This window comes from Sciurus vulgaris (assembly GCF_902686455.1).
Source record: "Sciurus vulgaris genome assembly, chromosome: 12".
NCBI lineage: Eukaryota > Metazoa > Chordata > Mammalia > Rodentia > Sciuridae > Sciurus > Sciurus vulgaris.
Window position 1 is genome coordinate 1,873,179 of NC_136473.1, and position 27,458 is coordinate 1,900,636.

Genomic DNA, 27,458 nt, shown 5'->3' on the forward strand with positions numbered 1-27,458 from the left:
ACTCCCACACATCATCCTTCTGGATAAACATAAGGCAGAAATAAACACCTTGGATAGGCCGCTGGCCAGGTCTCCTGGAGGCTCTGCACACACACAACCCCTGGAAGCAGAGATCTGGCCCATAGAGAGCCAGGGTCTCAGCCTGCCCACCCGGGACACCGGCCATGAGCTGGCAGTGAGCTTTGGTGAAACTGCAGAACGGCAGGTGGAGAGAAGAGAAGGCAGGTGGTCCCGGGCGTGGGAAGAAGCAGGAACTCAAGAGGATGGGAGAGGCTTGGGAGGGAGAGCTCTGTGCACCCCGGCTTGGGCGGGTTGGCCAGTGCATTCCAGAAAGGGCGAGGGACACCTGGCTCTGGCCAGTGACTGTTCACCGCCTGACCTGGACTACTTGCTTCACCACAGAGGCTGATCACTACAGTGTTGGCTTGCTCAGTGAGGCCACCTCCACATCAGTCAGGGCCTGGCCGATGTCCTCTGGACCCAGGTGGATGGGGTGCCACAGCCCTGTGCCTTTGGAGTCCAACAGCTGAGCAAGCAGCACCTTGGTCTACCCGCCAGCCGGAGGTCCACCCACTTAGGTTCACTTGAAATGGTCTCCCCACCTCACCTGTGCCAGCCACCAGGTGCCCGCACGGATGGAGAGACCCAGAGTTCTAAGCCAGACTCTGGCCTGGCTCCTCTGGGAAAAGAGAGTCTCCTTTAAAAGCTGGTGTCACTTTCCCTCCTGCCCATCATGAACCCTACAGGAGACTCCCACATGTGACTCCCGGGTCCCAGAAGCAGCTGGGCTCCCTTGCTCGTTGATGCCAACTGCCCTCCCGAGACAAGACGCCTCTTGGTGGGAACCCTCCTGCCCATCACCCGCGGTTGAGAATCCCTGGTGCAGGTGTCAGTGCCGATCTCGTGGCTCACAAGGTGAGAACTGCGAGTCTGAGCCAGGGAGCCTCCAGGGAGCTCGGCACCAAACGCCCTGAACGAACGGGCTCAGTAAGCGGCTCTGCCGGGTTCTCGACGCACTGGCGCATCCTGGGAGGCCTGCGGCTGCCTTAGAAGAGCGGTAAGTAGGTCAGGCGCAGCTCTGCAATCAGCCAGGCTGCCCTGGGGGAGCCTCATCTGCAAGTTTAAAGCTCTCGCAAGTCCAACTCTGCTGCATCATGATTAAGTGAATCTATTACAATTATTTTTTGCTTAGCGCAGCAACTCGTATTTACGCACAAGCAAAGCCAGTAATCAGACATCTGAGGGTTCCCAATGCGAGCCCTCCTGCTCTGACTGCGGCAGGGCCCCAGGCGTCTTCTCTTTCCCCATCTCTGTGCCTCGTCCTTCTCAAGAAAACTGTGGAGAAGGAAATGCAGGCGCCCTAAGATTTCCTACTTGGGCTAAGAAAGCAGACTCTGCTCTTCCCAACCACTGCAGACGCCCATCTCCTGAGCGTCAGCTCTTTAGGTCTCTGATTCCTGGCCACACAGTATGCAGTGGCCCCTGGTGACGCCCACAGGGAGAAGTACGTGTGGTGGAGGCGTGGGACTCCTAGTGTCAGAGGCAGGGCCAGAGCGCCTTTCCAGCTCTGCTCCAGCATGTCCTCGTTGAAATGGGGGTGACGGCCCCTCCTCCCACACCAAGCCCAGACTGGAACCGGTCAGAGGCTGAAGCTGAGACTGGAGCCCGGAGGCTGAGGCCGCCTCTGAAAAAGGATGTCACCATCCACACTGCATCTCACATCTTCTTCCCCTGCTGATCCCCGAGTCTGGTTCCTGGGTCACAGTCCCCACGCAACACACCTCGAGGGGCATGTGGGGCCTCGGTTTCTACGACGCTGACCTCACTCCTGTGCTCTACCTCCAAGATCCTGCTCGGCTTGATTACACTGCAAGACAAACTTCATGGGCCACTGGAAAGGACCGTCAGAGAAGACCAGATTATTTGTGTTCTTTCCACTAAAAACACCAAGAAAGAAGAAAGAAAGTCGCAACAGAATAATTCTGGCTATTTCCTAAAGAAAGAAAGCCACCATAAATATTGTCGTTTCGAATGACCTCTTTTGGCACCATCTTCTCAGCTCTGCACAGACATGCTGTTACACATCTGCTATAAACAGTAAAGCCAATCTGTCTACATCCACGAGCCATCTTTAAGAGGTGTCACCAAGGAAAGGTGACCCCAAACCCTTCCTGGCTGACACATTCTGCAGGAAGGCACAGGCTGTCTTTCTCTGGGGACCGCCCCGTCCCAGTGACAGAGCGGGCCAGGCACTGACCTTGCCAGTGCCCGTGCTCTGCCCCATTGGGTGAAAGAGCAGCCTTCCCTCCAGACCCCAGGTGGGACCTCCTGTCCAGCTATCTGAGCCGGACTGGCCTGCAGGCCGTGCCCCTGAGCTGGTCCTACGACTCCAGGGCTCTTGCACTTGGCTGTCAGCTGCACAGGTCTCCTCCTCAGGAAGACACGCACTTCAAACGGGGTGCCAGCACCTGAACTTGAAGGTCACACGAGGCTGAAAGGACTTACAGAAGCAGAGGACTGAGCCAAAGGGACATCGAGTCCAAGGTAAAGAACAGAGCGGAAGCTGAGGTCCTCGAGGCCTGCAGAGGAGGGGACCTGAGGAGGTTCAGGGGGACGAGTAGTGACTTTAGGTGGGAGCCGGCTGAGGGACTGAAGGCTGCAAATGCAGGAGCTGGGAGAACGCCCAGGTCTTCTAACCTGGGGCAGCGTGGGAAGTAGAAGGAGGGTCAACAAGGGCGGGACCCAGGGACAGCTCAGACCTCGGGCCCCACTTTTTTGGGGTGGGAGTGTCACTCTGATAGAATAACAAATCAGTAACAGAAAATATGACAACCACATTTTGGAATATTAGATGTAAATCATAAACTATCCTCAAATAGTAGCTGACAACATGACCTAGAATTTTATTGTGACTCTGATGAATCATTCAGATAGTGGTTATAACTGGCAATAAGAGTGAATTCCAAGTCAGAGTCTGCCTCAGCGAACATCATGTGCTAGGAACCCATACACAGCATCCATTGGACAGTCACTAAGCCACCTGGAACACAGAGCCGAGAGTGGAGAGAAGAAGCAGGAGAGGGCACAAGGCCCCTGTGACAGAAGAGGAAGCTAATGCAACTGAGTCCCCAAAGGAAAGTATAGAGAGAAGTAGGAGATGTCCTTGTTGAGCAATGGTCCAGAAATATCCAGAATTCAGGATGTAGGGTCACAGCACTGAAGAACCACATCAAATCCTGTGCAGCATAAATGAAAAATTACCTTACTCAAATGATATGAGAACACATTAGATCAGAGCCAAAGAAAAAAATCATCTTTCTTAACAGATCATCTACAAAAGAATTACTTCTTATTGGCAAGAATATATGCCGGAAGACAATGTCATAATCTTTTCAAAGGGATAAGAAAAAAATATCTATCAAGTTATCAGTTTGCATATGACTACACTGTTGCTCAGGTAAGAGGTGAAAACAGAACTTTTAGACAAAAATACCACCCATAGAACTTTGCAGAAAAAACAGTTAAAGAACACACAAGAGTAAGCAAGAAATCTGTTCCTAAAGGAGGAAATTATATACAAGAATAATGGTGAGAAAGGAAGCTACTACAATGTTAGAATATCTATGTGAGGAATGATTCATTTGAATGTGGAATCAAGTGCTATGCATTGTAAATATTTAAGATGGGAAGGGAGAATCAGGGTTAAAGTTTACAGTTCTCGTGTTGTTTGAAAGGGAGAAGGTTTCATTTTGAATGCTAATTGAGTGTATTTATTAATAGTGTAAGAGTAACCACTAAAGGACTGAAGATTTCAAACTTTTATTCATATCAGAATCAGCCAGAGAACCTACAAAATGAAGACCTGCCTCCCACCTACAGAGGAGGGTTCTGATTCAGTGGGTCTGGGAAGGAGCCCAAGAATGTGCATTCTTATAACTTCTGGGTGATGCTGATGCTGCTGGTCTGGGCATGACACGAGGCCAGTGAATTTACTAAAAGTCTAGGAATACAATAGTCAATTTCCAAAGCACTGGAGAAGAAAAATAATTTAAAGAAGGACCATTCCATTCATCAGAAGGAAAGAACGCAAGGGTGGAGGGAAACATTATAAATAAAATTTTAAAAAACCACCAGGATAGAAAACAGTTCAAACATATCAGTAATCACAGCAAATGTAAATGGATAAAATTTGCCAACCAAAATATAAAATCTCAGTGTGCATTAAAAAGAAAATCTTACCAGTTATTTTTATAAGAAATACCAAAATGACCTAGAAAGGTGTTAAGGTTAAAGATATGAGGTGTCCTACAAAAGCTCACGTGTGAGACCAGGCAAGAAAGTTCAGAGGTGAAGTGATCGAGCTACGAGAGTCAGTGCATCGGTCCCCTTGAATCAATCAGCCGAGTGGCGACTGCAGGCGGGTGGGGTGTGCGGGGAGGTGGGTCACGGGGGACTTGCCCTGGGTATGTTTTGTCCTGTTGAGAACTCTCTCTGCTCTCTCATGGCCATGTCCTGAACTGCACTCCTCCTTCTCACTCTTCTGCCATGATGTTCTGCTTCACCTTGGGTCCTGAGGATTGGAGTCGGCTGTCTACAGACTGAGAACTCTGAAACTGGGAGCCCCAAAATAAACTTCGCCTCCTCTAATTGTTCTTGTAAGGTCTTTTGGTCCCAGTGGCAAAAGAGCTGACTAAAGCAAAAGGCAGCAGGTAAATTCTAGCCACAGGAAAGCTGGCTTAGCTATATTAACATCAGACAAAACAGATCTGTACTCAAAGACAACAGTAACGTAACGTAACAAAAGAGGGGACTCACTAAGAAGATACAACAGTTGACCCGCAGGTGGTTGAACTCATATGAAGTCTCAAAGCAGCTAAAGGAAGCCAGCAGAGATCAACCCATCTTCAATGAACGAATCTACCACACACCTGTCTCAGGACACGGTCCTCCAACCAGACAGTCAGCAAATAAGCACATAAAATACTTGACAAACAGAATTGACAACTTCACCTAAGAAATATGCATATTGGAACTTTATGGCCAACTAAAAAAGAATATGATTGCCAAGCAAATTTTTGATTTACAAGAATCGATAACTTAATAAACTACCAAGGAAGTCTTGATCAATACTAAAAATCACTATTACCCACAACTTTACAATGAAAAGTGAATTAAAAAAAAGTTGCTACAATACAATAGCAAACCACAACCACAAACCTTAACATTTGGATGTAACAACAACAAAACAGCAATGAATTAGTTAAGAAGAAATAATAGTAAAAATCAGAAAATATTTAAAAACGAGTGACAATGAAAAGCGCCGTACCAACCAGAAGTCAGCCAAAGCAGTCCAGGGAGGAAATGACAGAGCTTCATAACGTGCATTTCAGAAAACTTCACAGTTTATGTTGGGAGCTAGTTTTAAAGCTAAAATTTGAGAATAATATTATGAGAGGAAGATAAAGTTGTTGCCATCAGTAAGTATAGAAATCTTCAATAAAATATTTACAAAATAAACCTATAAATGTATAAAACACATCATGATCCAATCTGGTTCATCTCACAGTGGCTTAAATTAAAAAAAAAAAAAAGTTAATGTAATTCACAAAACTGAAAAGGCAGAAAAGAAAACCATATGTTGCTCAGTTGTGCAGGAAGGATGCTGAATAAAGTCAACACCCACACACAAAAATCCCTGGCAACCCAGAAGGGTTCTTATGCCCGAAAGGCATCAATGCCACGGTGCAGCAGGCACCGCATTGCTCCGCAAGAGGTATCCAGAAAGGGAACAGGACTGACTGGAAGCAGGAAGGAAAGAAGACACCAGGGAGGGAGAGGGGAAGCGGGGGAGCGCGGGTCCTGGTGAAGAGCAGTCTTGGAGCCCAGAGCTCGGGGAGAAGGAAGGGGTGGGGCGGGGAGCAAGGGAAGCGCAGCAGGCCTCTGACTGGACGCCTCCTGCCTTGGACCCGCTCTCCAGAGCCCCACAGAAGCCGAGAGCACGCCCTGCAACCTGGGAATGCTGCCACCCACCGAGAGGGCTCCTCCGGCCTGGAGACCCAGGAACAGAGTGACCCAGGGCCTGTGTGGGGTGTTCCTCTTGAGGGAGGCAGAGGAGGAGCGGGCTGTGGGTGCCTGGGGAGTGGCTGGGGAGGAAGGGGGTCAGGGTGGACGGGCCCAGCATTGACCGTGTAAGGCTGTAAGGCTTGAGTAAAGGATGGGTGGGGGTCAAGCAGGCCCTTTCTAGAAATGCCATGATGCTGTGAAGTGTGCAGGCACAGCATGACCAGGGTGCAGTGAGCAGGCCAGCAGGTGACATCAGCTTGTCACCACAAAGCAGATCTACAGTGAGGCAGGCTGTGGTTTACCCCTTGGTTCTGCAAGAGGGACTCAGAGGCCCACAGAGCACAGAGCCCTGAGCAGGCCCACACTGTGAGCTGGCAGCATGCAGCAGCCAGAGAAGCAAGAAGCCAGGAAACTCGAGATGCACCCTGCAAAGCCAGGGGAGGAACTCTGGGTGACCTTCCCTCCTCCCACCCACTCCTGTCCCTGGGAAGTGAGTCACCTTCCCTGTAGAGCAGTAAAACGCCGTGGAGCCACCACATCCACACCAGACTCCATTTCTCAAAGCCAGTTTCCCATCTCAAACTCCCCATGGAATGCAGTCAATGCACTCCGAGTCATTATTAGGCCCTGCCTCTGCGGGTGTTGCAGGAGGCTGGAGATAAACAGCGGTCCCAGCACCAGAGGCATTTCCAATCTTCCCCAGAACAGGGATGCTCTGACGTGTGTCCTCGGTTCCTGGACAAAGTTGCAAACCATCCAACAACAACTGAGAGTGCATTTGTATCCCTGAGATGGTGGAACACAGTCACATAGTGGCTACGGGACCCTGCTGCCTACTGTGCTAGCGCAGACTGGGAACAGGCCGTTCCAGTCTGGGGGTGTGAGTCAGTGACAGACCACTGAGCGAATGAGCAGCGATCACTGCACAGACATGCCACATGTGCACTGCAGCACAATGCTGCTCTGTGAGTCAGGGTGTGTCAGTGAGTGAGGGACAAAACCTGATCCTAGGTCAGTGAGTGAAGGACAGGACCTGATCCTGTGTCAGTGAGTGAAGGACAAAACCTGATCCTGTGTCAGTGAGTGAGGGACAGGACCTGTGCCCCGTGTCAGTGAGGGAGGGACAGGACCTGTGCCCTGTGTCAGTGAGTGAGGGACAAAACCTGATCCTAGGTCAGTGAGTGAAGGACAGGACCTGTGCCCCATGTCAGTGAGTGAAGGTCAGGACCTGAACCTTACAGAACATTCTTGAGTACAACCAGGGAGAATCATTTCTAGAGATCAGGGTCCAAAACGTAACATCTTTGCTTTTTTAAATTCTTATCTCATTTGTATAAAATATGTTTTTAGATTCCATAGAGGGAAATAAGAGGGAGGACTCGTCTGCAAAATGGTGGAATGAGACAGACCTCACTACCCTATGCACATGTATGATTACACGAATGGTGTGACTCTACATCGTGCACAACCATAGAAAGGAAATGACATACCCCAATTGTGTACAATGAATCAAAATGCAGTCTGTAAAAAATAAAAATAAAAATAAAATAAATAAATAAAACAAGTTTCACTCTCCTGCCCTAAAGAATAGTTTTGCTCTTCTGCCTTAGAGGGACGCTTACAGGAAAAAACAGAAGCTAAAAGGTAGCCTCGCTTCCCAAGCCACCTGTGCACGACTGACTGGCCTCTCTCCTGTTTGTCCCAGCAGTCCGCTGCAAGCTGCTGAACCGACAGCTCATGTGACCTTGCACAAGCAGCCCCAACCAGCCCCATAAAACACCGGAGAGTCAGATTTTCCCTGTCCTCTCTCAGCTTTTCTGAGCGATGGCCTTTGTCCGACTCTGACTGACAAATTAAACTTTCTACGTGTGGGTCTCTGCCTGGTTTCTGTGCCGTCACACTCTCCCTTCACATGGGACCACCATGGCACCCGCGTGGCAGAGCCGAGGGCTGCAGGAACACCTGGGTCCAGCAAGGGGAGAACGGGAGAGGCCATTGGGGCAGAGGACCCAGCTGGGGCTGGCCGGTGGGCCATTGTGGTGGATTTGACTTTTATTTGATGTGAAATAGGAAGCTGATGCAGGATTTGGGGCAGACAGTGGACAAAATCTGGTTTGTGGTTTTCAGGAGAGAATTGAGGGGCTCTTGGTTCCCGCTGTGACGTGTAGAGCTTGGAAGTTGTCACTCCTGTCCTCAGAAGAAAAACTGGGCACACTGACAACCAGGGACGCCTTAGGGCATGAGCCCACTGCTGCTGTGGGGTCATGTTCTGAACACGGAGAACAGGTGTATCCTGAGACCACACCGGAGCCCCGCATGCCGGGGCAGAAGCAGCTGGAGCCACAACAGGTGGCAACATGTAAGTGGTTTGTGGTGATTTGGGGAGGCTGAGTGTGAGCCAGCAGGAGGTCAGGACAGCCTCGGGGAGGCTCTCAGGGTGCGTGTCCCACCCCAGGCTCCAGCAGATGAGGAGAGCTGAAGCAGGAAGCCTCGCCCCCAGAGTGGAGGCCTCCACAGGCGCCTGTCCAGGTGGGAGGGAGCGCCTCCCCTGCAGCACGCCAGGTGTCTCCCAAAGGGAGGAGGGAACGGGGCCAACGGGGACCAGAGGGTACAGGGGAACAAAGCTGCACCACCCGGGAAATCCTGGCACGGGTCACAGTCCCAGCTGACTTACTTGGAACAAGGCTCTGCTCCCCACACCGTGCGTGCACAGCAAGAGGTACCATACAGTGATGCTGAGATGACAGTGCTGCAGGACGTGGACTCTGAGGAGGCGATTAGGGGTCAAGAGTCAAGAGGAGACAAAACCAGGAGCTCTGGAAAGATCTGAAGCTTCCAAGGCCCACAGCTAAAGGGACGTTAGTTAACAGTCCAACTCCTATCAGATTAGCCCAAGTCCTCGCACCAAACGTCACTAACCTCAGTTCCTCCGACCAGAAACAACAGGTCCTGCTTTCAACAGTGCGACAGATGTGAGTTATCCCACAGAGGATCTGAACAGCCGCAATCAGTAAGTTCAAGTGCTCCTGGGAAAAGCGGATCACATGGAAGAACAGATGGGTGACGGAAACAGAGCCACCCTAAGAGAGTATCAGAGGAAAGGCTAGAGACGCAAATCCTGCAACGGAAACCAGGAGTGTCTCCAGTGGCCCTGAGGAGCCTGGGCAAGGGAAAGGACAGAACCAGGGAAGCTGAAGATGCATCACTGGGGACATCCCTCCCCACTGAAGCACAGAGAGGAGAAAGAGCACAACTCTCAGGAACTGCGGGGTAATGGCAGAGGCGCAACATGCACGCTTGAAATTCCAGAGAGAGAAGACTAGGGCTGGAGCACAGTGTTACACGAAGAAATGTTTCTATATCTGCGTATAAACAGAGGACAGGACACAAACATACTCTTCCTTGCTCAGGTCAACCAGAAGGGTTTAGAAGTAAAGGCAGCCCAGCATCAACAAACTCCCTAGCACCCAGATCTTGGTGTCTAAATATCATTCTCTAGTAAAATGGATGCAGGCTCCTTGGAGAAGTGGCTGATCCTCGGCCTGGGGTAGGAGTGTCAGGGGCCTGGAGCACCCACATGGCCAGGAAGCTCCGGTCACACACACTGGGGTCACACCGAAGAGACACAGGAGCCAACCAAAGAGCCCACATAGCCAGAGCTGGGTGCAGTGGGAAGTAAGATAAACAAGTATTGTATTATAACCTGAGTGTAAAACAACTAAGTCCAGACTGAGACAAATGAATAAGTGAATGAATGGACAAAACTCCACACAGAAGAATTCAAATAATTTGTGTATTTTCCCTTCAAGAAAGTGAAACATGACTTCCCTCTCCTTCAGCTAGGGTACACAGAGTGCGAAGGGGACAGAAGAGTCACTCCACAGTGCAGAGGCCCTGACCAGCACTGCCTGAGCCAGCTGATCATGCTTAGCATGACGGGCACAACTCACACTGACAGTACGAGTCCTTGACTGGAATTACAGCTTACCCATTGTGGTCTTCCTCCCTGTCATGAGGAAAACTGGGAACTTCAAGAGGGGACATTCTATGAAACACCTGACCAGAACTCATCAAAAAGAAGGAAAACAGGAGGAAGAGAACAAGCCTCAGCAGACACCAGGCCTGCCAGAGTCTGACCTTGGACTTCTGGCCTCCAGAACTGTGAGAAATAATTCCTCTTATTAGACTACCCAGTCTCAGGTGTTTTGTTATAGCAGCACATGACGGCTTAGGTCTGGGATGTCCCCCAGTGTTTCATGTGCTCAGAGGTGGACTTTGGGGAGGTGATTGAACTCTAATCTCCCCAGTGGACTGATGACCGATGGCTGAATGGACACCTGGGAGGTGCCACCTAGGTGCAGGAAGCAGGTCACCAAGTCATGCCCTGGCAGGGTCTATCCTCTCCCAGCCCCTTCTCCTCTCTGTGTCCCAGCTGCCATAGCTGAGCAGCTTCCTTCTGCCACACTCTTCCACCATGATGTTTCTGCCCTGGAGAAACCATGAGCAGAAACCATGGTCAGTCAACCATGGACTGAAACCATAAATACTTCCTTCTCTAAGTTGTTTTTCTTGGGTGTATTGGTCACAGTGATGAGAGGCTGCCTAACCGAGCGAGTGGGGATAAGACAGTTACAACATCATGGCCTGAAGCTGCGTGGATCTCACCTTCCTTAGGGTGTTAGACCTCCCAGAACACTAGATAATGCAACATCCAAAACAAAGAAAAAAAATCCTCTCCCTTACTTGTCTTCCTGAAACACGCACTCCCTTTAAAACACATCCACTGGATTAACTTTCAGATGGCACATCTGCACTGTGTCCTTCCTGCCCTGCACCTCAAAGCCAGGATGCTAACCTATAGCACTGTACCCCTGATCCCACCAGCTGAGCTGAGCGCTCACGAGAGGCAGCGAAGGAGATGCAGAAGGGCCTACGCAGCCAGGGCAGTGTGGCAAGGTCAGGGCAGGGCCAATACAAAGGGGCATGGAGAGGGTCTTCCAACAAGGTCAACTTCCTGCTTGATAAAGCGCTCCTGGACACGAGCGGGGACCTGATCAGACAGACATGTCTGTACTCTGCTCTAAGTGGGGGACCCAATAATATAACTAAAGCAGACTTGTGGACATGGGAGCACCAACCAGTAATAGTGAGGAGTGCGAGGACAGGAGTGGATGATAAGGAAAGGAGGAAGTTCCAGGATCCATGGAAGGAACGGGCCAGACTCCCCACCTGATTCCCAGCTCTGGGGCTCCTTCTTTCTGGAGAAGTCTGTCTCTGCTGCTTGCTTGCTGTCTGTGTCCTGTTCTTCAACTCTGTGCTGAGTGGAGACCATGCACCCAGCACCCCTAGAAGGCGATAGCAGGGCTGCTTCTCCCCAAGACTGCACGTCAGATTCCCTGTGGTCACAGAGATGCTATAGTTCAGCCAAGTGTCCTAGGAGCTGATGTGACTTGAGGACTAATGGAAGAGTCGTCTCCACTGCAGCTAAGGGGACGCTTGCCTATGTCAAGTCCCTACCATCACTGCTGCTGACACGTGCCGACTAGGAGAGATTTGGGGGCAAAGGAAATGTGGCCTGTCTGTGTCACAGGTAACTTCCACCATGGGCTTCACGCAGGATTTAGAAGTGGAAGTGGATGCTGAACACCCAGGAAATGCTTGATGGCTGGGGTTCTGGGAAAAAGACCCAATGGCCATTATTCCACAGGGACCTACTCAAGAGGAGCCCCCCCACCACGCCAAAGCCTGGCAATGGGGGCTTGGACTATTATAAAATTATAAAGGTGGCATGTGGACATCATTTGCCATATTTCTTGCTTAATTTGCTTTACAATTAGCCAAGCACACCCTCCAAGTTTAGCTGGACGTGCAGTCTCTGCTGCACTGTCCTCTCTTCTTCTCAGCTGTTCTCTGCTACTTCCTTCTCGGGGGTACTTTCCAAGCTGCCAGCACGTGACCCAGACTTGTTTCCTACAACGTGGCAGACAGCTGAAGTTCCATGGGAGCAGATGCTGGTTCCTTGGAGATGGGACACTGGGGCACAAAGAGCGCCCAGGCCTAATGGGCGGATGTCATGACAGGGCGGGTCTTTGCAGCAGAGCAAACTGAGACAACTTTACTGGAGACTCCAGAATTACGAGAAAGATTAATGAACCTGACAAGTCCATTCCTCAGCACAGTGTGGGGAAGGGGAAAGAAGCTAAGAGTGAAAAAGGAAGACACAGATAATGGCGATGCCAGGCCACGTGAGTCAGCCGCAGAGGGAGCCCTGAAGGAGGTGGCTGCAGGTGCTACCTTCTGGAAGCTCTGGCAGGAGAGGAAGCCCATGCAGGTCAAGACCCCAGGGAATGCACTTGTCATTGGGATTGCCAGCCTGGGGATGCCCAAGACCTCAATTCGTACCGTACAACCATCAGCACTGGATTCAAATCCAGAGATGGGGTCAAGAATGAGCTCTGCACACGGGCCTTCACATCGCCTGCACAGCTGTGTCCACTCCAGCGAGGGCAGCAGACGGCCTTCCATCTGTGACTCGAGCATCGTGTCTGCAGCTGGTCACCTCTCTCAGCCAGCGAAGCTTCAAAGCGGTCATGACCATGGAGTTCCTACGAGGGCGGATTCACTGCACCGTCTGCTGTGGGGCTGCCCGAATGCCCACATTTGTGTACACTGACCTGAGGTCATTAACCAACAGAGTGGACAGCTGGCCATCCTGAGGCACTGTGGTAGGCACAGAGGATTGGAAAGAGAACTAGCTCAAGGTTCCTGCTTTGAGGAGCTGACATTAACAGAGCCAGCCCCTGTGTCCTCAAGCTCCCCATGACCTCTCTGTGGCTGGATCCAGAGGCACCTCTGGGTCGTGGGCCTTGGCCTTGGAGAAGCCCTGGGCTGGCTGGTGGCCCCTTTCTCAGAACCCATGGCCGTGCCCTTCTAGCTTCCTTCGCCCTGTTCTGAGCTCGGTCTGGCTTCACGGGTCACCTGTCCTCAGGCTCTGGGCTGCGGCTTCCCCTCTGCCTGCTGCTGGAGCTTCCTTGTCTGAAGCGGACGTCTCTGGGTCCTCTCCTGAGACCTTCATGTTCACCTGTTGACCGGCAGGGCCGGGCACCAGACTCTGTGCTTCTCAGACACATGTGCCAGCACACTCACCGTGGCCTTCTGGGTAGTCCAGAGCCATGCCCTCGTGCCTGCCAGGCTCTGCCTGGTTAGGCCTCCAGCCTCCATGCTAACTCCTGAGGAAACGTGCCACACGCAAATAGTGCGTAGGGTGTGCCCGGGATTCCTGCTGGAACTGCAGGGAAGGTGCCCTCTCTTCCGGGATCCTCAGCAAAACTGCCAGTTGCCACGGCTGCCACTCTGGAAAGAGCCCATCTGAGGATGGTGTGGGCAGTGTGGGGAGGAGGGAAGTGCTGCAGAATTTCAGGGCCATCACGTGAGCCGCTGGGTCGATCCGTCGGGACACCAGTGGTTAGAGTCCCTGTTTCCATTGGCCAGTTTCCTCCAGGTTTCTGTGGTCTGTGACCACGGGGGTCCTAATGACCACAGAAAAGCTGGAGGACAAATCCAGTGCATCTTAGTGAGCGGCCAGGTTGAGGGGCTCCATGGTACTGCCTGGGTCACCAGGAGAGGCAAGGTCACCGCACCGCCAAGGACAAGTCCTCCAAGATGTGACCGAATGCCGATAAATGGAAGTAAAAGGCGCACGGTTGGTATTCTGGAGTCCCGTGTGCGCGCAGTGGTGAATCACGCCAATGAGTCTCCGCAGGAAGGGGAGGTGGAGGAGAAGGGAGGCGAGTCCAGACCCTTCCTGGGCACTTCCCAGGCTTCACTGCTTGCTCACCATGCCCCCGTCTAAGACCAACGTTCCTTCCTCTCCTTTGCCTCCTAGCTTGGCTGAGGCTGCCTCTCGCCTCGACACGTCACCACTGAGGCCCTTTGACTGATCCGTGTTTCCTGGGGAGCCGAGGAAAGGGGGGTGACAGGGCAGTAGACCGTAGTGGTGACATGTGGTCAGGGAGGTGGGGCTGCAGGAGCGTCCAGGGAGCACTTGGAAGTGGTGCTGGTTCAACCAGGAGAACTGCAGCCCGGTTGTCACCTGGAGCCTTGGAGGTGGAAGGAGAGTCACCGCGGGGAGCGGCACACGGAAGGCATGGGGTTTGGCGCGTTCAGGAGCGGCAAGAAAACATGGGCCAGGGTGGGACCAGAGCCGCAGCTGGAGACGTCTCCCTGTGGGCCTGGTGTGCATAAGGCCGCCGTCCAGGCAACGCACCAGGGCCTTGACCTGAGGCGGCAGAGAGGCAGGAGAGGGGGCAGGTTCAGAGTGGGAGCCATGTGACCACGTGGATCCAGGCCAGTGGGATTGAGCCTGTGCTTCCACTTTATGGCTGAGAGAACTTCCAGCAATTCCCTTCATTTCTGTGCCTCAGTTTCCCCGCCTGGTGCCACTCACCAGGGTGGCGTGCAGACAAAGCAAGTCAGTAAGCAGAGTGCTCCAGACCAGCCTGACCTGCAGAAAGGCACCAAGCAAGCACTGGCTGCTCTTCTTGCCACCAGTAACTCCAGCCCTGGGCAATGGCTGGCAGCTAGAAAGGAGCAGCAAACGGACAAATGCTGCTTTTCAGAACGAAGGTCATAAACAAGGACACTTGCAAAAGTAGTGTTTACACTGCAGTTCTCTCAGCAACTGAGGCCCTGTCTTAAAATAAAAAACACAAAGGGCTGGGGATGTGGCTCAGTGGTTAAGCACCCTTGGGTTCATCTCCTGGTGCCAAAAAAATAAAAAGTAAAAGCAGTTCTATTTTAATCCAAGACAACCCGCCTACATTCCATTCCATTACAAAGTAGGGAGATGCCATTTGGAGAGTGTTTCAAACACGGAACGCTAATCGCAGCTCCCAGACCAGGCCTTCCACGCAGCTCTGAGCCACACAGAAACGACCTCGCCCGTTAGCCCTACGAAGCCCGCCTTGTCTGCAGTGTTTCATGCTTGCTGCGTTGTAGAAACTGCAGATCCGTCTGTGGCAGGGCTGCTTCACCTGGGCCTCCACGTCCTGCTGCGGTGACAGCTACTCAGATCCTTCAGCATGTCCTCAGGGCCGTGGGAGAGCGTGAGGGGCCTGGCCACGCTTGGCCGCATTACGCTGAATATTCCTGGCAACCAAACCCCTCACGTCTCACTGCGCCCCGAAGACCTGGCACACCGACCTGCTGCCAGTGTGCTCTGGGAGACCCAAAGGAGACGTGGCCCACGGGCAGAGGAGGGGCACAGGGGCTGGGGAGCAGGAAGGACGGCCTGATGTCCCGCAGCAGCGGCGGGCTCACGGGTGCCTGGCTGGAGAGCCATGGGTCTCAGGATGGGGCAGCAGGGCCCTTCTTTCCCACGGCCCCCCGCCAGGGCACCGTCCACTAGAAGCCCCCCTCAACACTGTGTCAAGCACGGGCCGCTCACTACTCTGTCCCGATGGACCCTGGTTCCAGAACTCACCATCTCCCTCATTCCGCCGGTTCCAGCCCACTCAGGAGATGGGCGAGGGGCTGGATGCAGGCAGGCCTGGCCTTCTGGAGGCCATCTACTCTCTTCCTGGCCTCCTGCTTTGAGCCCACCCTGCAGATGAGCCCTCGGGTCACTTCTCTCCTCTCTCCTCCTGGGAAGTCTGGCAATCAGGGCGACTGACCTGTAATAGTAAGAGCCCTGTATTGGGGGGCTCCTTTCCTCAGAGGGAACTGGATGCCATCCTGACGTGTCCTCCTGATCCTGCAGCCCTCTGAGCGTGGGGGGGGGGGGTTCCAGTTAACATCAGATTCGTTTGGGGGACAGGGCAGCTGTGTGGTCAGGGGAGAGGACGGTCACACAGGGCTCTCATCCTGGAGGTCTCATCTTGCAGTGAGAAAGCCGGAGGGCAGGGTGGCCTCGCCCAGCCCTGGGGGCTTCCAGACTCACATCCAGGACTCCCAGGAGGGGGCATCTCAACAGGCTCAGTGAACTGCGGGGTGGGAGACATCACCGGGTCTGCAGGCCCGCCCCGCGGGGGAGGCACTTCCTAGCTCCCCACTGCTCTGCCGTCTCTGTCACGGTCACACAAGGTCTGGATCCTTAACTGTCTTTGTGCCATCAAGGAATAAGAGCTTATCTCCTCCAGACGGCTTCGGGGCCTGGCGGGCGGCTGGGATGCAGCCCCGGCCATGCCAAGCGCCTCTCCTCCTGGCTGGTCTCACTTGGGTTCCTTTTCCTTTTCCTTTTAGACACAGCCATTATCCCAGCCTAAAAGCAGATTATTCAAATTACATTTGCTAATGCTACCTCAATTAGAGGAAATAAGAAAGCCGCTACTTCAGTGCGGTCTCTGAGTATTAGTATTTTAATTGGTGTTTCAGAAAGATTCTGGCAACGTCGACATCAAAGCCCAGAGCAGCGAGGATTTTATGGCTTCAGTGAGGCCGTGTGCTGCCAGGTCCTACCTCCCTGTGCGCACGGGACAGGGCTGTGTCCTCCCGGTGAGAGGAGGAGAGAGGCAGGCACCTTCCTGCGCCTCTGGCAAGCCCTTCACCTGACTCCAGCCCTGGACATGTGTCCTGCGGTGCACTGGCCCTCAGCTGGCCAGCCGACCAGCGCCCAGCCAGCTGAACTCCTGCTCCTGCCACAGCTGGGGAGTCCCTGGAGCCCTCTTGCAGAGCATCAAGGGGATGGGACCGTCGCCTGGCAGCCACGCCCCCACACCACCAGCACCCCTGCTTCCCACTGGAGAGGCTCTGACGTCCTGCCCGTGTGCGCTCTGCTCTTAGCCCTCCCTCTCAGGAGCAGGACGGACCCTCCCGAAATCCAGGTGAGACTGCGTCATATTCCCCCGACAGCAAACCCAGGTTCCGGGAGGATCACGCTCACCATGTTGAAATGGAAATGCCGCCAGCGAGGGTCCCTGAACGGCACCTTCCCGTCAATGCTGAGCTCTTGGCACTGCAAGCAGTAAAACCGTGTGCAATGACTCCACAAGAGCACACGAGGCCCTAGGAATGACTCTCCCGTGTGCGAGAGGGGACCTTGCACTCACGAGGAATAAGAGAACGCGGAAGCCTGGACCTGAACAGTGACAACGGTGACATGGATTGACCAGAACAAGACAGTCATACGACGTCTGTGGCCTGGGTAGACCAAGGCCTGGGTCCGGAAGGAAGGGAGACGAGGGCCAGCGGGAGAGGTCCCAAGCCAGGGTTCTGGAGCCTGACAACTCAGCACTCAGCGGCGCCACGAGCACTTGGGGCCAGTACGGAGCTGAGGACGGCCACCTGGGGCTCCTCAGTCACAACAGAGCTCTCGCTTTTGTTACTTAAGAGAAGCAAAGAGGAAACACGTGGGATGAAGAGAAAATAAGGATTGAGAGAGTTGATCCACGAAGACCGCGGAAAAGACTCCTAGGATCTGAAGTAGCCAACCAACAGGACGAGGCCCCGAGGTCAGTGACGGAAGTGCCGCCAGGGTCTATTTTCAGGAGCCGCTCCCCGGCCTGCCGTTCAGAGCCTGGCCTCCTTACAGTGGTCAGACCATTCGCGGGCCTGGAGGCGCTCCCAGGAACCCGGGGACCGTCCTTCCCGTGTGGAACCCGGGGGCACCGTCCTTCCCGTGTGGAACCCCAGAGATCGTCCTTCCCATGTGGAAACCAGGGGGACCGTCCTTCCCACGTGGAACCCGGAGACCATCCTTCCCACGTGGAACCCGGGGATCATCCTTCCCATGTGGAACCCGGGGATCGTCCTTCCCACGTGGAACCCAGGGATCATCCTTCCCGTGTGGAACCCAGGGATCATCCTTCCCGTGTGGAACCCGGGGATCATCCTTCCCATGTGGAACCCGGGGACCATCCTTCCCGTGTGGAACCCAGGGATCATCCTTCCCGTGTGGAACCCGGGGATCATCCTTCCCATGTGGAACCCGGGGACCATCCTTCCCGTGTGGAACCCAGGGATCATCCTTCCCGTGTGGAACCCAGGGATCATCCTTCCCGTGTGGAACCCGGGGATCATCCTTCCCGTGTGGAACCCGGGGATCATCCTTCCCGTGTGGAACCCGGGGATCATCCTTCCCATGTGGAACCCGGGGACCATCCTTCCCGTGTGGAACCCAGGGATCATCCTTCCCGTGTGGAACCCGGGGATCATCCTTCCCGTGTGGAACCCGGGGATCATCCTTCCCATGTGGAACCCGGGGACCGTCCTTCCCGTGTGGAACCCGGGGGCACCGTCCTTCCCGTGTGGAACCCCAGGGATCGTCCTTCCCATGTGGAACCCGGGGATCATCCTTCCCATGTGGAACCCGGGGATCATCCTTCCCATGTGGAACCCGGGGATTGTCCTTCCCACATGGAACCCGGGGATCATCCTTCCCATGTGGAACCCGGGGACCGTCCTTCCCGTGTGGAACCCGGGGGCACCGTCCTTCCCGTGTGGAACCCCAGGGATCGTCCTTCCCATGTGGAACCCGGGGATCATCCTTCCCATGTGGAACCCGGGGATCATCCTTCCCATGTGGAACCCGGGGATTGTCCTTCCCACATGGAACCCGGGGACCGTCCTTCCCATGTGGAACCCAGGGATCATCCTTCCCGTGTGGAACCCGGGGATCATCCTTCCCGTGTGGAACCCGGGGATCATCCTTCCCATGTGGAACCCGGGGATCATCCTTCCCATGTGGAACCCGGGGACCGTCCTTCCCGTGTGGAACCCCAGGGATCGTCCTTCCCATGTGGAACCCGGGGATCATCCTTCCCATGTGGAACCCGGGGATTGTCCTTCCCACATGGAACCCGGGGACCATCCTTCCCATGTGGAACCCAGGGATCATCCTTCCCGTGTGGAACCCAGGGATCATCCTTCCCGTGTGGAACCCAGGGGGACCGTCCTTCCCACGTGGAACCCGGGGATATCGTCCCTCCCGTGTGGAAGGCTGGCATCGGGCTCGTGGCTTTGCCCAGTGCTCCAGGAGAATTGCTCCCTGCACCTTGGAATTTACAGCAGGTGGACTCTTGACCTGAGCAGAGAGGCAGCCACCACACACCCCAGGGGACCCACGATGGGACACCAGGTCTCCAACTGAACCTCAAGGGGCAAAATACAAAAATAATCTTTGATTTAATTCAGAGTATTTTAAGATCCAGGGAAAGCTCTGCAATGAGATTGCTGAACAGTTATGAAGGTCATAAAACTCCAAGCCACACTAGTGGCTGGTTCATTCCAACTAGTGATTTCTAGCAAGTTGCCTGGCACACTTACTTTCCACGGAGAATCCCCCACGTGGCAGCAGCGAGTAGCACACACATGGAACTCAATTTCATTTCCCTCTATGAACTTTTTATAAAGAAAATGCTTTCAGCTCTCGGCTGTTTGCTGAGAAATGCCCTTTCCAAGGTCAACAGTGCCAACGTCGCTTCACTTGCCTTGCTGAACACAATGGACACCATGAAGAAATCCAGCAGGAAGCTCTCTGAAATATCTTTGTAGTCGAAGTGGAAGAAGAGGACGGTGAAGCTCAGGTGCAGGAACTGGTGAACGGGGTTGCAGAAGGATGTGCGCAGCAGCTTCATGCCCGCCACGATCATCAGGAAAATGTCCCAGCTGTGGGAAAGGAGGGGAGACCTGCTGTCAGCCACTGCCCAGGCTGCCAGTGCCTCCCCAGAGCGGCCACCTCCCTTGGGGGATGGAAAGGCTCCCCAGGCATGAGCACATGGCCAAGGACTTATGGGGGTGAGCCAGGGTGGACGCCGCCCTGAGTGACCCCAGGCACACTGTCTCTGCCACTGTGGGCCATTTCCTACGTCCTTGTGTTCTTCTGCAAGGACACAAAGCTCTTCTAGGGCTTCTCTGAAGTAGCCACTGCAGGGCTGCGGGGAGTTCCAGGCTCAGCTGGTGCCCAGTTAGAGGACCGCCCAGGCTAGAGTCTGCTCAGCTGGGTCTCATGATCAGAGAATCTGACTGACGTGATGACCTGGTGGCAGCAGCGTGAAGTTCTAGTGACCTGGTAAGGACACTGAGTTCTGACGCGGCAGCTCTGCTCAGCTCCAGGGTCATGGAGCCTCTCCGTCACCCTCATGAACATAAGCTTTCTGCTCTCACCAACCCTTTTTTTTCTCTCTCTCTTAAAATCATATTCCCAGGGCTTGTCATTTGAGGAGCTCAGCAAAGCAGAGTCAGGCAAAGAAATTCCCTTCCAAGTCTGGGCTTTGAGGAAGGCCTCAACTCCTGGATGCTCTCTTGCCCAGGGAATGAGATTAATCAGTGGGCCGGGGCTGTGTGGGTAGTGTGCGTGACCCTCAACGACAAGCCAGCTGGAGGCTGGAAGGCAGGGGATGGAAACAGCGCAGCCTCCCCGAGACAGGCTCTTCCTCTCAGCCAGCTTCCTGCCAATAGCAACACGCCCTGCGGGGACTCGAGGACGCATGCCACAGAACGGTCACACCTGGGAGAGGGTTCCCACTCTGGCTAAGTACAAGCACAGGGGTCATGCTTCAGTCCCCTAAGCCCAGCAGAGTCCTGGACCCCAGACCTCAGCACATGAGCAGCTTTTCCCTAGAGGGGGTCGCTTAGGAAATGCTTTCCAGTGGTAAGCATGATTGACATCAATTAATTGAATACTTCAAAATAGCTAATAGATAATAGATAAAATAATAGATAAAAATATAGTTTTACAAAGGTGGTTTTGTGCAAAGTTTTTTTTTTTTAATTTTTTTTATCATCAGAAAGATCTAATGTTGGCAATGCCATATGCCCCAACCTAATCTTTGGTCCGCCTACAGACTAGGGCTGCTTCCACTCTACACCAGGGTACACAAGGGTCGGGTGTGCCCCTGGCCCTGGGTGACAGGCTCAGATTTGGCTTCTGAGGAAAACCATCCCTTGTTCCATGTGGATTTGCAGAGAGTATCCCCGACACAGCCTCCCTTCCTGCAGAGGGGTACATGTTGCCCCCCAGCCTGTCCTCCTCTCCCAGGAGACCATGGAGGCCAGGCAACAACACAGGAAAACGTGACTTGGCTCCAGTCGCCCCAGACAGCAGCACCCAGCACAGAAATGCTGTGTTATAGCAGAGCCTTCCCAAGGGGCCCTGGGGCAGGGGGCTCAGGACTATGGGTATTCGGGTTTTCAAGGGAGACAAGTGATTTTCTGGGGTATTCAGGCAACATCTAAATGAGGGACAAGTCTAACTTTCTGTTTTCTGTGACCATGGTTTGGTGGAGAATTCACTTTGTGTTTCCGAATGAAGATTGGTTATAATTATGGGAGATTCAGGACTGAAGTTTAGGGCTTAGCACAATATTGCATAGCAATTAGTGGCACATCAGTTACTGCATGCTTAGATGAGGTTTTATAGTTCAGTGAACACGGGCTCAGGAGAGATGTTGAGCACCCAGAGACCAGTGGGAAGGAGAAATGCCTGGCAAGACTTCCAGACTCACCCACTTGCAGGTTTGCCACCCCCACCTTCCATCCACCCACCCCTTAACGTTTCCAGGGGGCCGGCATTGCTGTGGAGGGATGCATTATCTGACTAGGTGGGTGGTTCTCAAATGGCCAGCCAAAATACTCTGAAAGAGGCCTCACACTGTCCTGGGAGCAGCTGTCTGACAGGGAGCCTAAAATCTCCTTTTTAAAATTATTTGAATGGTTGTATCAGGAATAGAAAAGAACCGTCAGCTCTGGGTTCTGAGAACAGAACTTCGGATGGCACCCTCTGGGAGCAGAGGATGTTCAGAGGAGTCCCGGCGAGGGACTTCTCCCTGACTTCAGTGACTGGGAAAAATGAGGGTCCCAGAGAGCGGCCTGACTGTCCACCGCACCCTGGGCCGTTTAGGGGACCCACAGGCATCCTGCGCTCACCCCTGTCGTCTCCACACCTGCACCACAGGCCAGCCAGGGTCCCTGTCCTGAAGCTGATGGGAGGACCATTCTCCCTGGACAGCACTGGCCCGGGCAGCACTGTGCCAGCTTTGCTACCCTGGCTTTGACTGAGTGCCCAAGATCTGCCTTGTTCTGGGAAGTGGTCATGAGCTCATCCTGGGCTGTGCCCACTGGGAGTCCTTGCCACTCGCAGACGCACATGGTGCCCCAGAGAGGGAGCTGCTTGCTGTGTGGAACCCCAACTCAGCTAGGCCACAGGTCTGGGCTCCACCGTCTGCTGTCCTATCCAGTCGAGGATTTTAAGTACCGAGGGGCACAGAATTCTTGTCTTGGTCTAATCAAAACAGGTCTGGAATGGAAGGAAGACAGAGTCCAGTAAAGACAGAAAGGCTGTGGCTGTGGCTAGTCAGCTTCTGCTTTGTGTGACTGCGAGGCTGCTCCAAGCCCAGAGGGCCTCGGCACGCCTTTCAACTCGCTCAGTGTTGGGCAAATATTGATCAACGTGCTCCTGTCAGGACCCTTGAAGGAGAGCGGGTCTGAATTCGGGGGCCTGGCATCGACCTTGCTACGCAGCGTTTGAGCAGCGTGACCGAGGGCAAACCTGGGGAAGGACTGCTCTCGTTCTCCTGCCCTGATAAGGCACGTGACCAGCGACTTTCACCTTTTGTCAGAGTGACAAAACTGCAAATTATCAAGTAGATTTCCATTTGCAAATTCAGAATTAATTCTAATATGTGAAACCAAAGACTTGACTCTACATTGTTAATGATTTGCAAAAACACCGGCATCGTGACAGTGTGAAGTCTCCTGCACCGCAGCTTTAAATTGCGATCCTTCTCTTGATAAATGCAGAGAGCAGTGACAGTGATTAATTTCCCTCCCCCAGCACAACATGAAAGAATATCTGCTAAGTGAACTGACAGGAAGCAGTTCGCGAAGCTCTAAGCTCGGTGCTAGAAACACCAGGAATCCCGGGCTCACACTGAGCTTCCTCGTGTTATTAGCCTCACTAAGCTTTGCAGGAAGGTTTTCAAATCTACTGACATTTGCTCAAAACATCACTGCAAGCAGATCTGACTTCATTTGCACCCCAGTCACCCCACAATGACTGTCTACACTGTGGTCCGAGTCAAAGGCCGCCAGAGCTTTTTAATGCATAAAGTCATTGGTAGGTACAAGCTGGTTTCTTCTGCAGCCTGTTTAGGGAAAACTCACTAGGTTCTGAAAACATGTGACCCAAATCGTTATGAGAATAAACCGTTATCCACTTACTGGGTACCAAGTCTCCGGTAATTGCTTATTGAAAACGCATCGATAGTGAGGGCATTCAGAATTATTGCCGGGTACAAGATATATTTTTCAAAACACTGAAGCCAAACATAGAGTCTTTCAAACCACATTAAATGGGCGACATCTGAAAGAAATACAAAAACCACTTAGAATAGTGTCTGATCAAAGTACTTTTGCGTACGTACAGATAATGACGAATCATAGCCCCTCCAGTGCAGGCTGCTGACCAGGGAGGGGCTCTCGGCTGTACTTCCCTGTAGCTGCTGGCTGAGGAGGCACAGGCCGGCCTCCAAGTCCGCAAGGCGAGGACCAAAGAGGCACGTGGTCGCGGAGTCAAGCCCTCTGCTGAGCAAGGTGGAGACCAAGCCTGCGGAATCGGAATGCACCCCCTGGCTCCTTCCATGCCTTGGGTAACTGCTGGGGCTGGGCAGCTTCTGGACTTTTTCTCTCCCTCTTCAATCCCTAAACCCAGGGTCAGATCCTTGGGCAACATACACAATACGAGAGAGCTAGTTCCCCAGTCCCTGCCCCTGGGACCGCCTGCATTTTCCTGAGCCTTCCTGACGTGGTGCCTCTAAAGGCCGAGGCTTTGAGTCAGGTCAGCGCCATCCACCAACCTCTGGCACGTGGCCTGGGACTGTTCTGAGGCAGCTGTGGGGGAGGAGCCCTGCGCCCTGCTCCCCTGATGGCCCTGGGGGACAGGGTCCCCCTGGTCAGAGCAGACTTCTTGGGTCTAGTTATCAGGGACTGGGGACACTTCGCCACCAGGGCCAGGGCTGTCGCACCACAGCAGTCCAGGCCTACGGTCCCAGGGTGGTTGCTCCTCCCTGCCACATACTCTCCATCTGCCAGAAACCAGGAGGCTGCCCCTGTCCCCAAGCACAGCAGACAGAGGCACAGAAGCCTTCTGGAGGCGCCACCCTCCCGCAGCAGCTCAGAGTCTGACCAGACAAGAGGACAGCGACTCCATTACCCCCTGGAGTCCTGTGCCTCAGTGGCTGAAGGTGAACCCTGTCCCTAGGGAACGTACATGCAGGTTCCTGGGGGCCAGGAGAAGAAACGTGCTTGTGCACACTGGCATCCTGCAAGGGCTGCATGGGAATGACTCAGGAAGGAGAAGCCACGCTCCCAGAGCGCCGGCCCTGGGTCTCTTCCCCTGGACAGAGGACAATTACCTCGTTCCAGGTGACTCCAGCAGGGCTGCATGTAAAGAACCTCAGGAAGCAACAGACACGGCCACTGGCTCTCCTCACGAGGCTGTTTTCTACACGAGAAGGTGTCGTCTTTAACTCAAATACGGCCTTCGTGATAAAAATGTGAAGGCAGGTGGGTTCTCGAAATCTCACTTGAAAGAACTGGCCGGGATGGGACAGGCATGGGGAGACTGGGCAGAGAGGGAGTTTCCATGACGTGGGAAGTCAAGGACAAAGAACAACATTGATGACCAGCCGAATAAGCAGAGGGGTGACACCCAGGGGTGACAGAGAAAAGAGAGGAAATCCCAGTGACCAATGACAGAGGGAGGAAGGGTGGTAGAACTAAGTTCAGGGTAAGGACGCTGGGTCGGAATCCAGCTCTGGGCTCCCTTAATGGATGATGTTCCTGGGGGTGGTTTTGGAGATGCTTTATTTCACAATGAATGAATTTTGATACATAATTAATGGAGTTAAGGTCACACATCTTACATATGGATTAAATATTTTAATCTTTTGTGAAAGTATAGGAAAAGTATGAAAAACAAATATTTAAGACCTTCCCCCATCCCCCCAAGCCCGTGACTGTGGTCCCTTCTTCCTAGAGAAAATGGCACCTCTGAGCTGCAGACTGGGTCCCCCCACGCCTGGGGCAAGTGCACCTGCAGACACACGCCCCTGCTCCTCCTGAGGCTGAGCCTCAGAACTGTGCTGGATCCCAAGCTCCTGGCATCTGCCGGGCATTCCCTCCCATGCCCCGCTGGCCCTTCCCAGTCTTCCCCATGGGGACCAGGCTGTACCTCCTCCGAGAACTCACTGCACAGCCAAGCTTCTGACGCTCCCATGTCCACATCTCCTACTTCCTGCAGAAATTTCTGCCCTGGACCTTTGCTACACCTGCTCAGAACTGCATGTGGCAAGGTGCCCAGGCCTCCTGGCCTCCTTTGACACTGATCACTGGGCACCTGCCTGGCCGCCGTACCGTGATTCTATGCTTCGCCCCTCAAGCACTGTCCACTGCTCAGTCTGCCAGCCTGCTGGCCGTGGCAGCTCCTGAGAAGCAAGAGTGCAGCCTGCGCCTCCCCAGGGACTTTGTGTCTGCTGCTTGCTCTGCGCGGGACAGCCTTGCTCATGTTTCCAGGGCTCCCTCGCCCGTGCAGGTCCCTCCTTGAGGTCACATCCTCTGTGGGGCTCTCTCTCCACCATTTCTTCACCCCAACTTATCTTTCTTGATAAACCACAGGCCTATTGGACATCTTCATTTGCTGACTGAGCTTGCTCACTGTCCGCCCTCCACTGAAGCTGAGGCTCCATGAGCGAAGGACTATCCTGGCCCTCTGGGGACACCTCGAGGGCCCCTGCCTGCCTGGAGTCATGGCTCCTCCATAGCCACGGCCCAGGGCTTGTGTCCTCCGGCTGCAGCTCAGTCTTTCTGCCTGTGCGGGAATCTACTGATGGGAATATGCAAGTTCGTTTTCCTGGCACTCTGTTGACAGGCACTTGGTTGGAACTCAGCGTCCGCTATGAAGAGCGTGGCGGGGTGCATTCTCCCACGTCCTGGTGAGCTTGCTGCTCACCTCTGGGCCAAACGCCTCTGGCCGAGGAACGGCGAGGTCACTGGGTGCACGGACGGCAGGCTAATGCTGACTTTCCCGGGATCCCTGTGCCAGTCTGCACTCCCACGAGCAGTCCTCTTCCTTATCCCGCGTGCCTGCCACAAACTGCAGTGCTGCGCGCAATCGCACTGGAGCCCCCTTCCCATCTCCCTGACCACTGGGCGGGACCTCCTCGGCCACTCTGATGCACGCATCTGAGCACTAGTTCCTACCAGCCAACCAGCCTCTTCCTCACCGCGTCTTAGGGATTCTTGCCACATCTGCATCCGGGTCCCTAGTCCGTGCACACAGAGAGACCACCCACTCACATCCTGTGTTTCACTCTCTTAACAGCCTCTTGTAGAAAAGAAGCCCTCGGCAGGGACACGCCCCACCTCTCTTCCTTTCTCTTTCTTCCTTGCAGGGCCGGCTATTGCGGTGAGAAATCTCAGGCCATGTTCCCTGATGTCCTCTAAGGCCTTTGTTTACCCTCAGATCTGGCTTTGTGAACTCTCCAGAACTGGCTCCTGGGTCAAGCGAGGAGGGCGCCAAGATCCGCAATCCCTACTTCGGTACCTGGAGCCTGCCGCCACTCACTGCCCCCGGCACAGCCTGAGCATGACACTTAATGCTCCCGGGTGGCGGGTGCTCCCGAGTGCCCCTCAGACTCTCCGGCTGGAGACACTCCTCCGCCTGCAGGCCCTGGACGGTGCCTTCTGGAGATCCAGGACCGGCCCGTGCTCCCTGTACGGCATCCCCAGGGTGCAGGGCAGGGCGTCCAAAGCATCCATTCCAGAGGGAGCAGGACTCAGTGCTGAGGCCACTCAGAATGGTCATCTCATGGGGACAGCGAGAAGGAGAAATTTTCAATTGGCTTTACGGTCGTCTTTAAGTCCTTTATAATCTGCCTGCTCCTGGGTGGACCCCACCACTTAGCCACCTGGGACACTCTGCCACGCTGCTGTGGACCCAGCACACACCAGGCACCTGTGAAACACCGAGGCACGTCTGTATGTAGTGCTTCTAGATCCGGTGAAGTCCGTGTCCCGCCCCTTCACTGTGAAGGCAAAGCCTACCACCTCAGCACCTGTCACGGCAGAGTAGAATATTCATCTCCACTAGATTTTGAGTTCCCTAAAGGCAGGTGCTATGGCTTACTTGGTTTAGTACTTCAAGTTCCTAGCGGGTGCCTGGGATGGAGCTGGTGTTCAATTAATGTTATTTGTCGTCTTAGTGTTTGGGAAATTCTGGATACTTAACAGATTTACTTAAATATGGATACCTAAAGATGTGCCAAAAAACAAAAAAACAAAACCAAGAAACAGAAAGCAGTCCTCGGAATTGCTTTTTGATTACAAGAAGCTCTCTAACTACATTGTAGCAAACATTTCCTATTTTAATCTCCCTAAAGTTTCCCTCAATTGCGGTGAGGTTT

At 53.7% G+C, this 27,458-nt stretch overlaps 1 protein-coding gene across 5 annotated transcripts in view; it reads right to left on the reverse strand.

The window, feature by feature from the left end:
• PCNX2 (pecanex 2) overlaps positions 1–27,458 on the reverse strand; it is a 193,919-nt gene that overhangs the window by 64,112 nt on the left and 102,349 nt on the right. For all 5 annotated transcript variants that reach the window (XM_079107189.1, XM_079107187.1, XM_079107188.1 and 2 more), the window contains 2 exons: positions 23,218–23,359; positions 19,488–19,665 (listed from right to left, as the gene is read on the reverse strand). In XM_079107189.1, the coding sequence (XP_078963315.1) occupies positions 19,488–19,665; positions 23,218–23,359 (320 nt within the window). The remainder of the gene's footprint in view (positions 1–19,487; positions 19,666–23,217; positions 23,360–27,458) is intronic.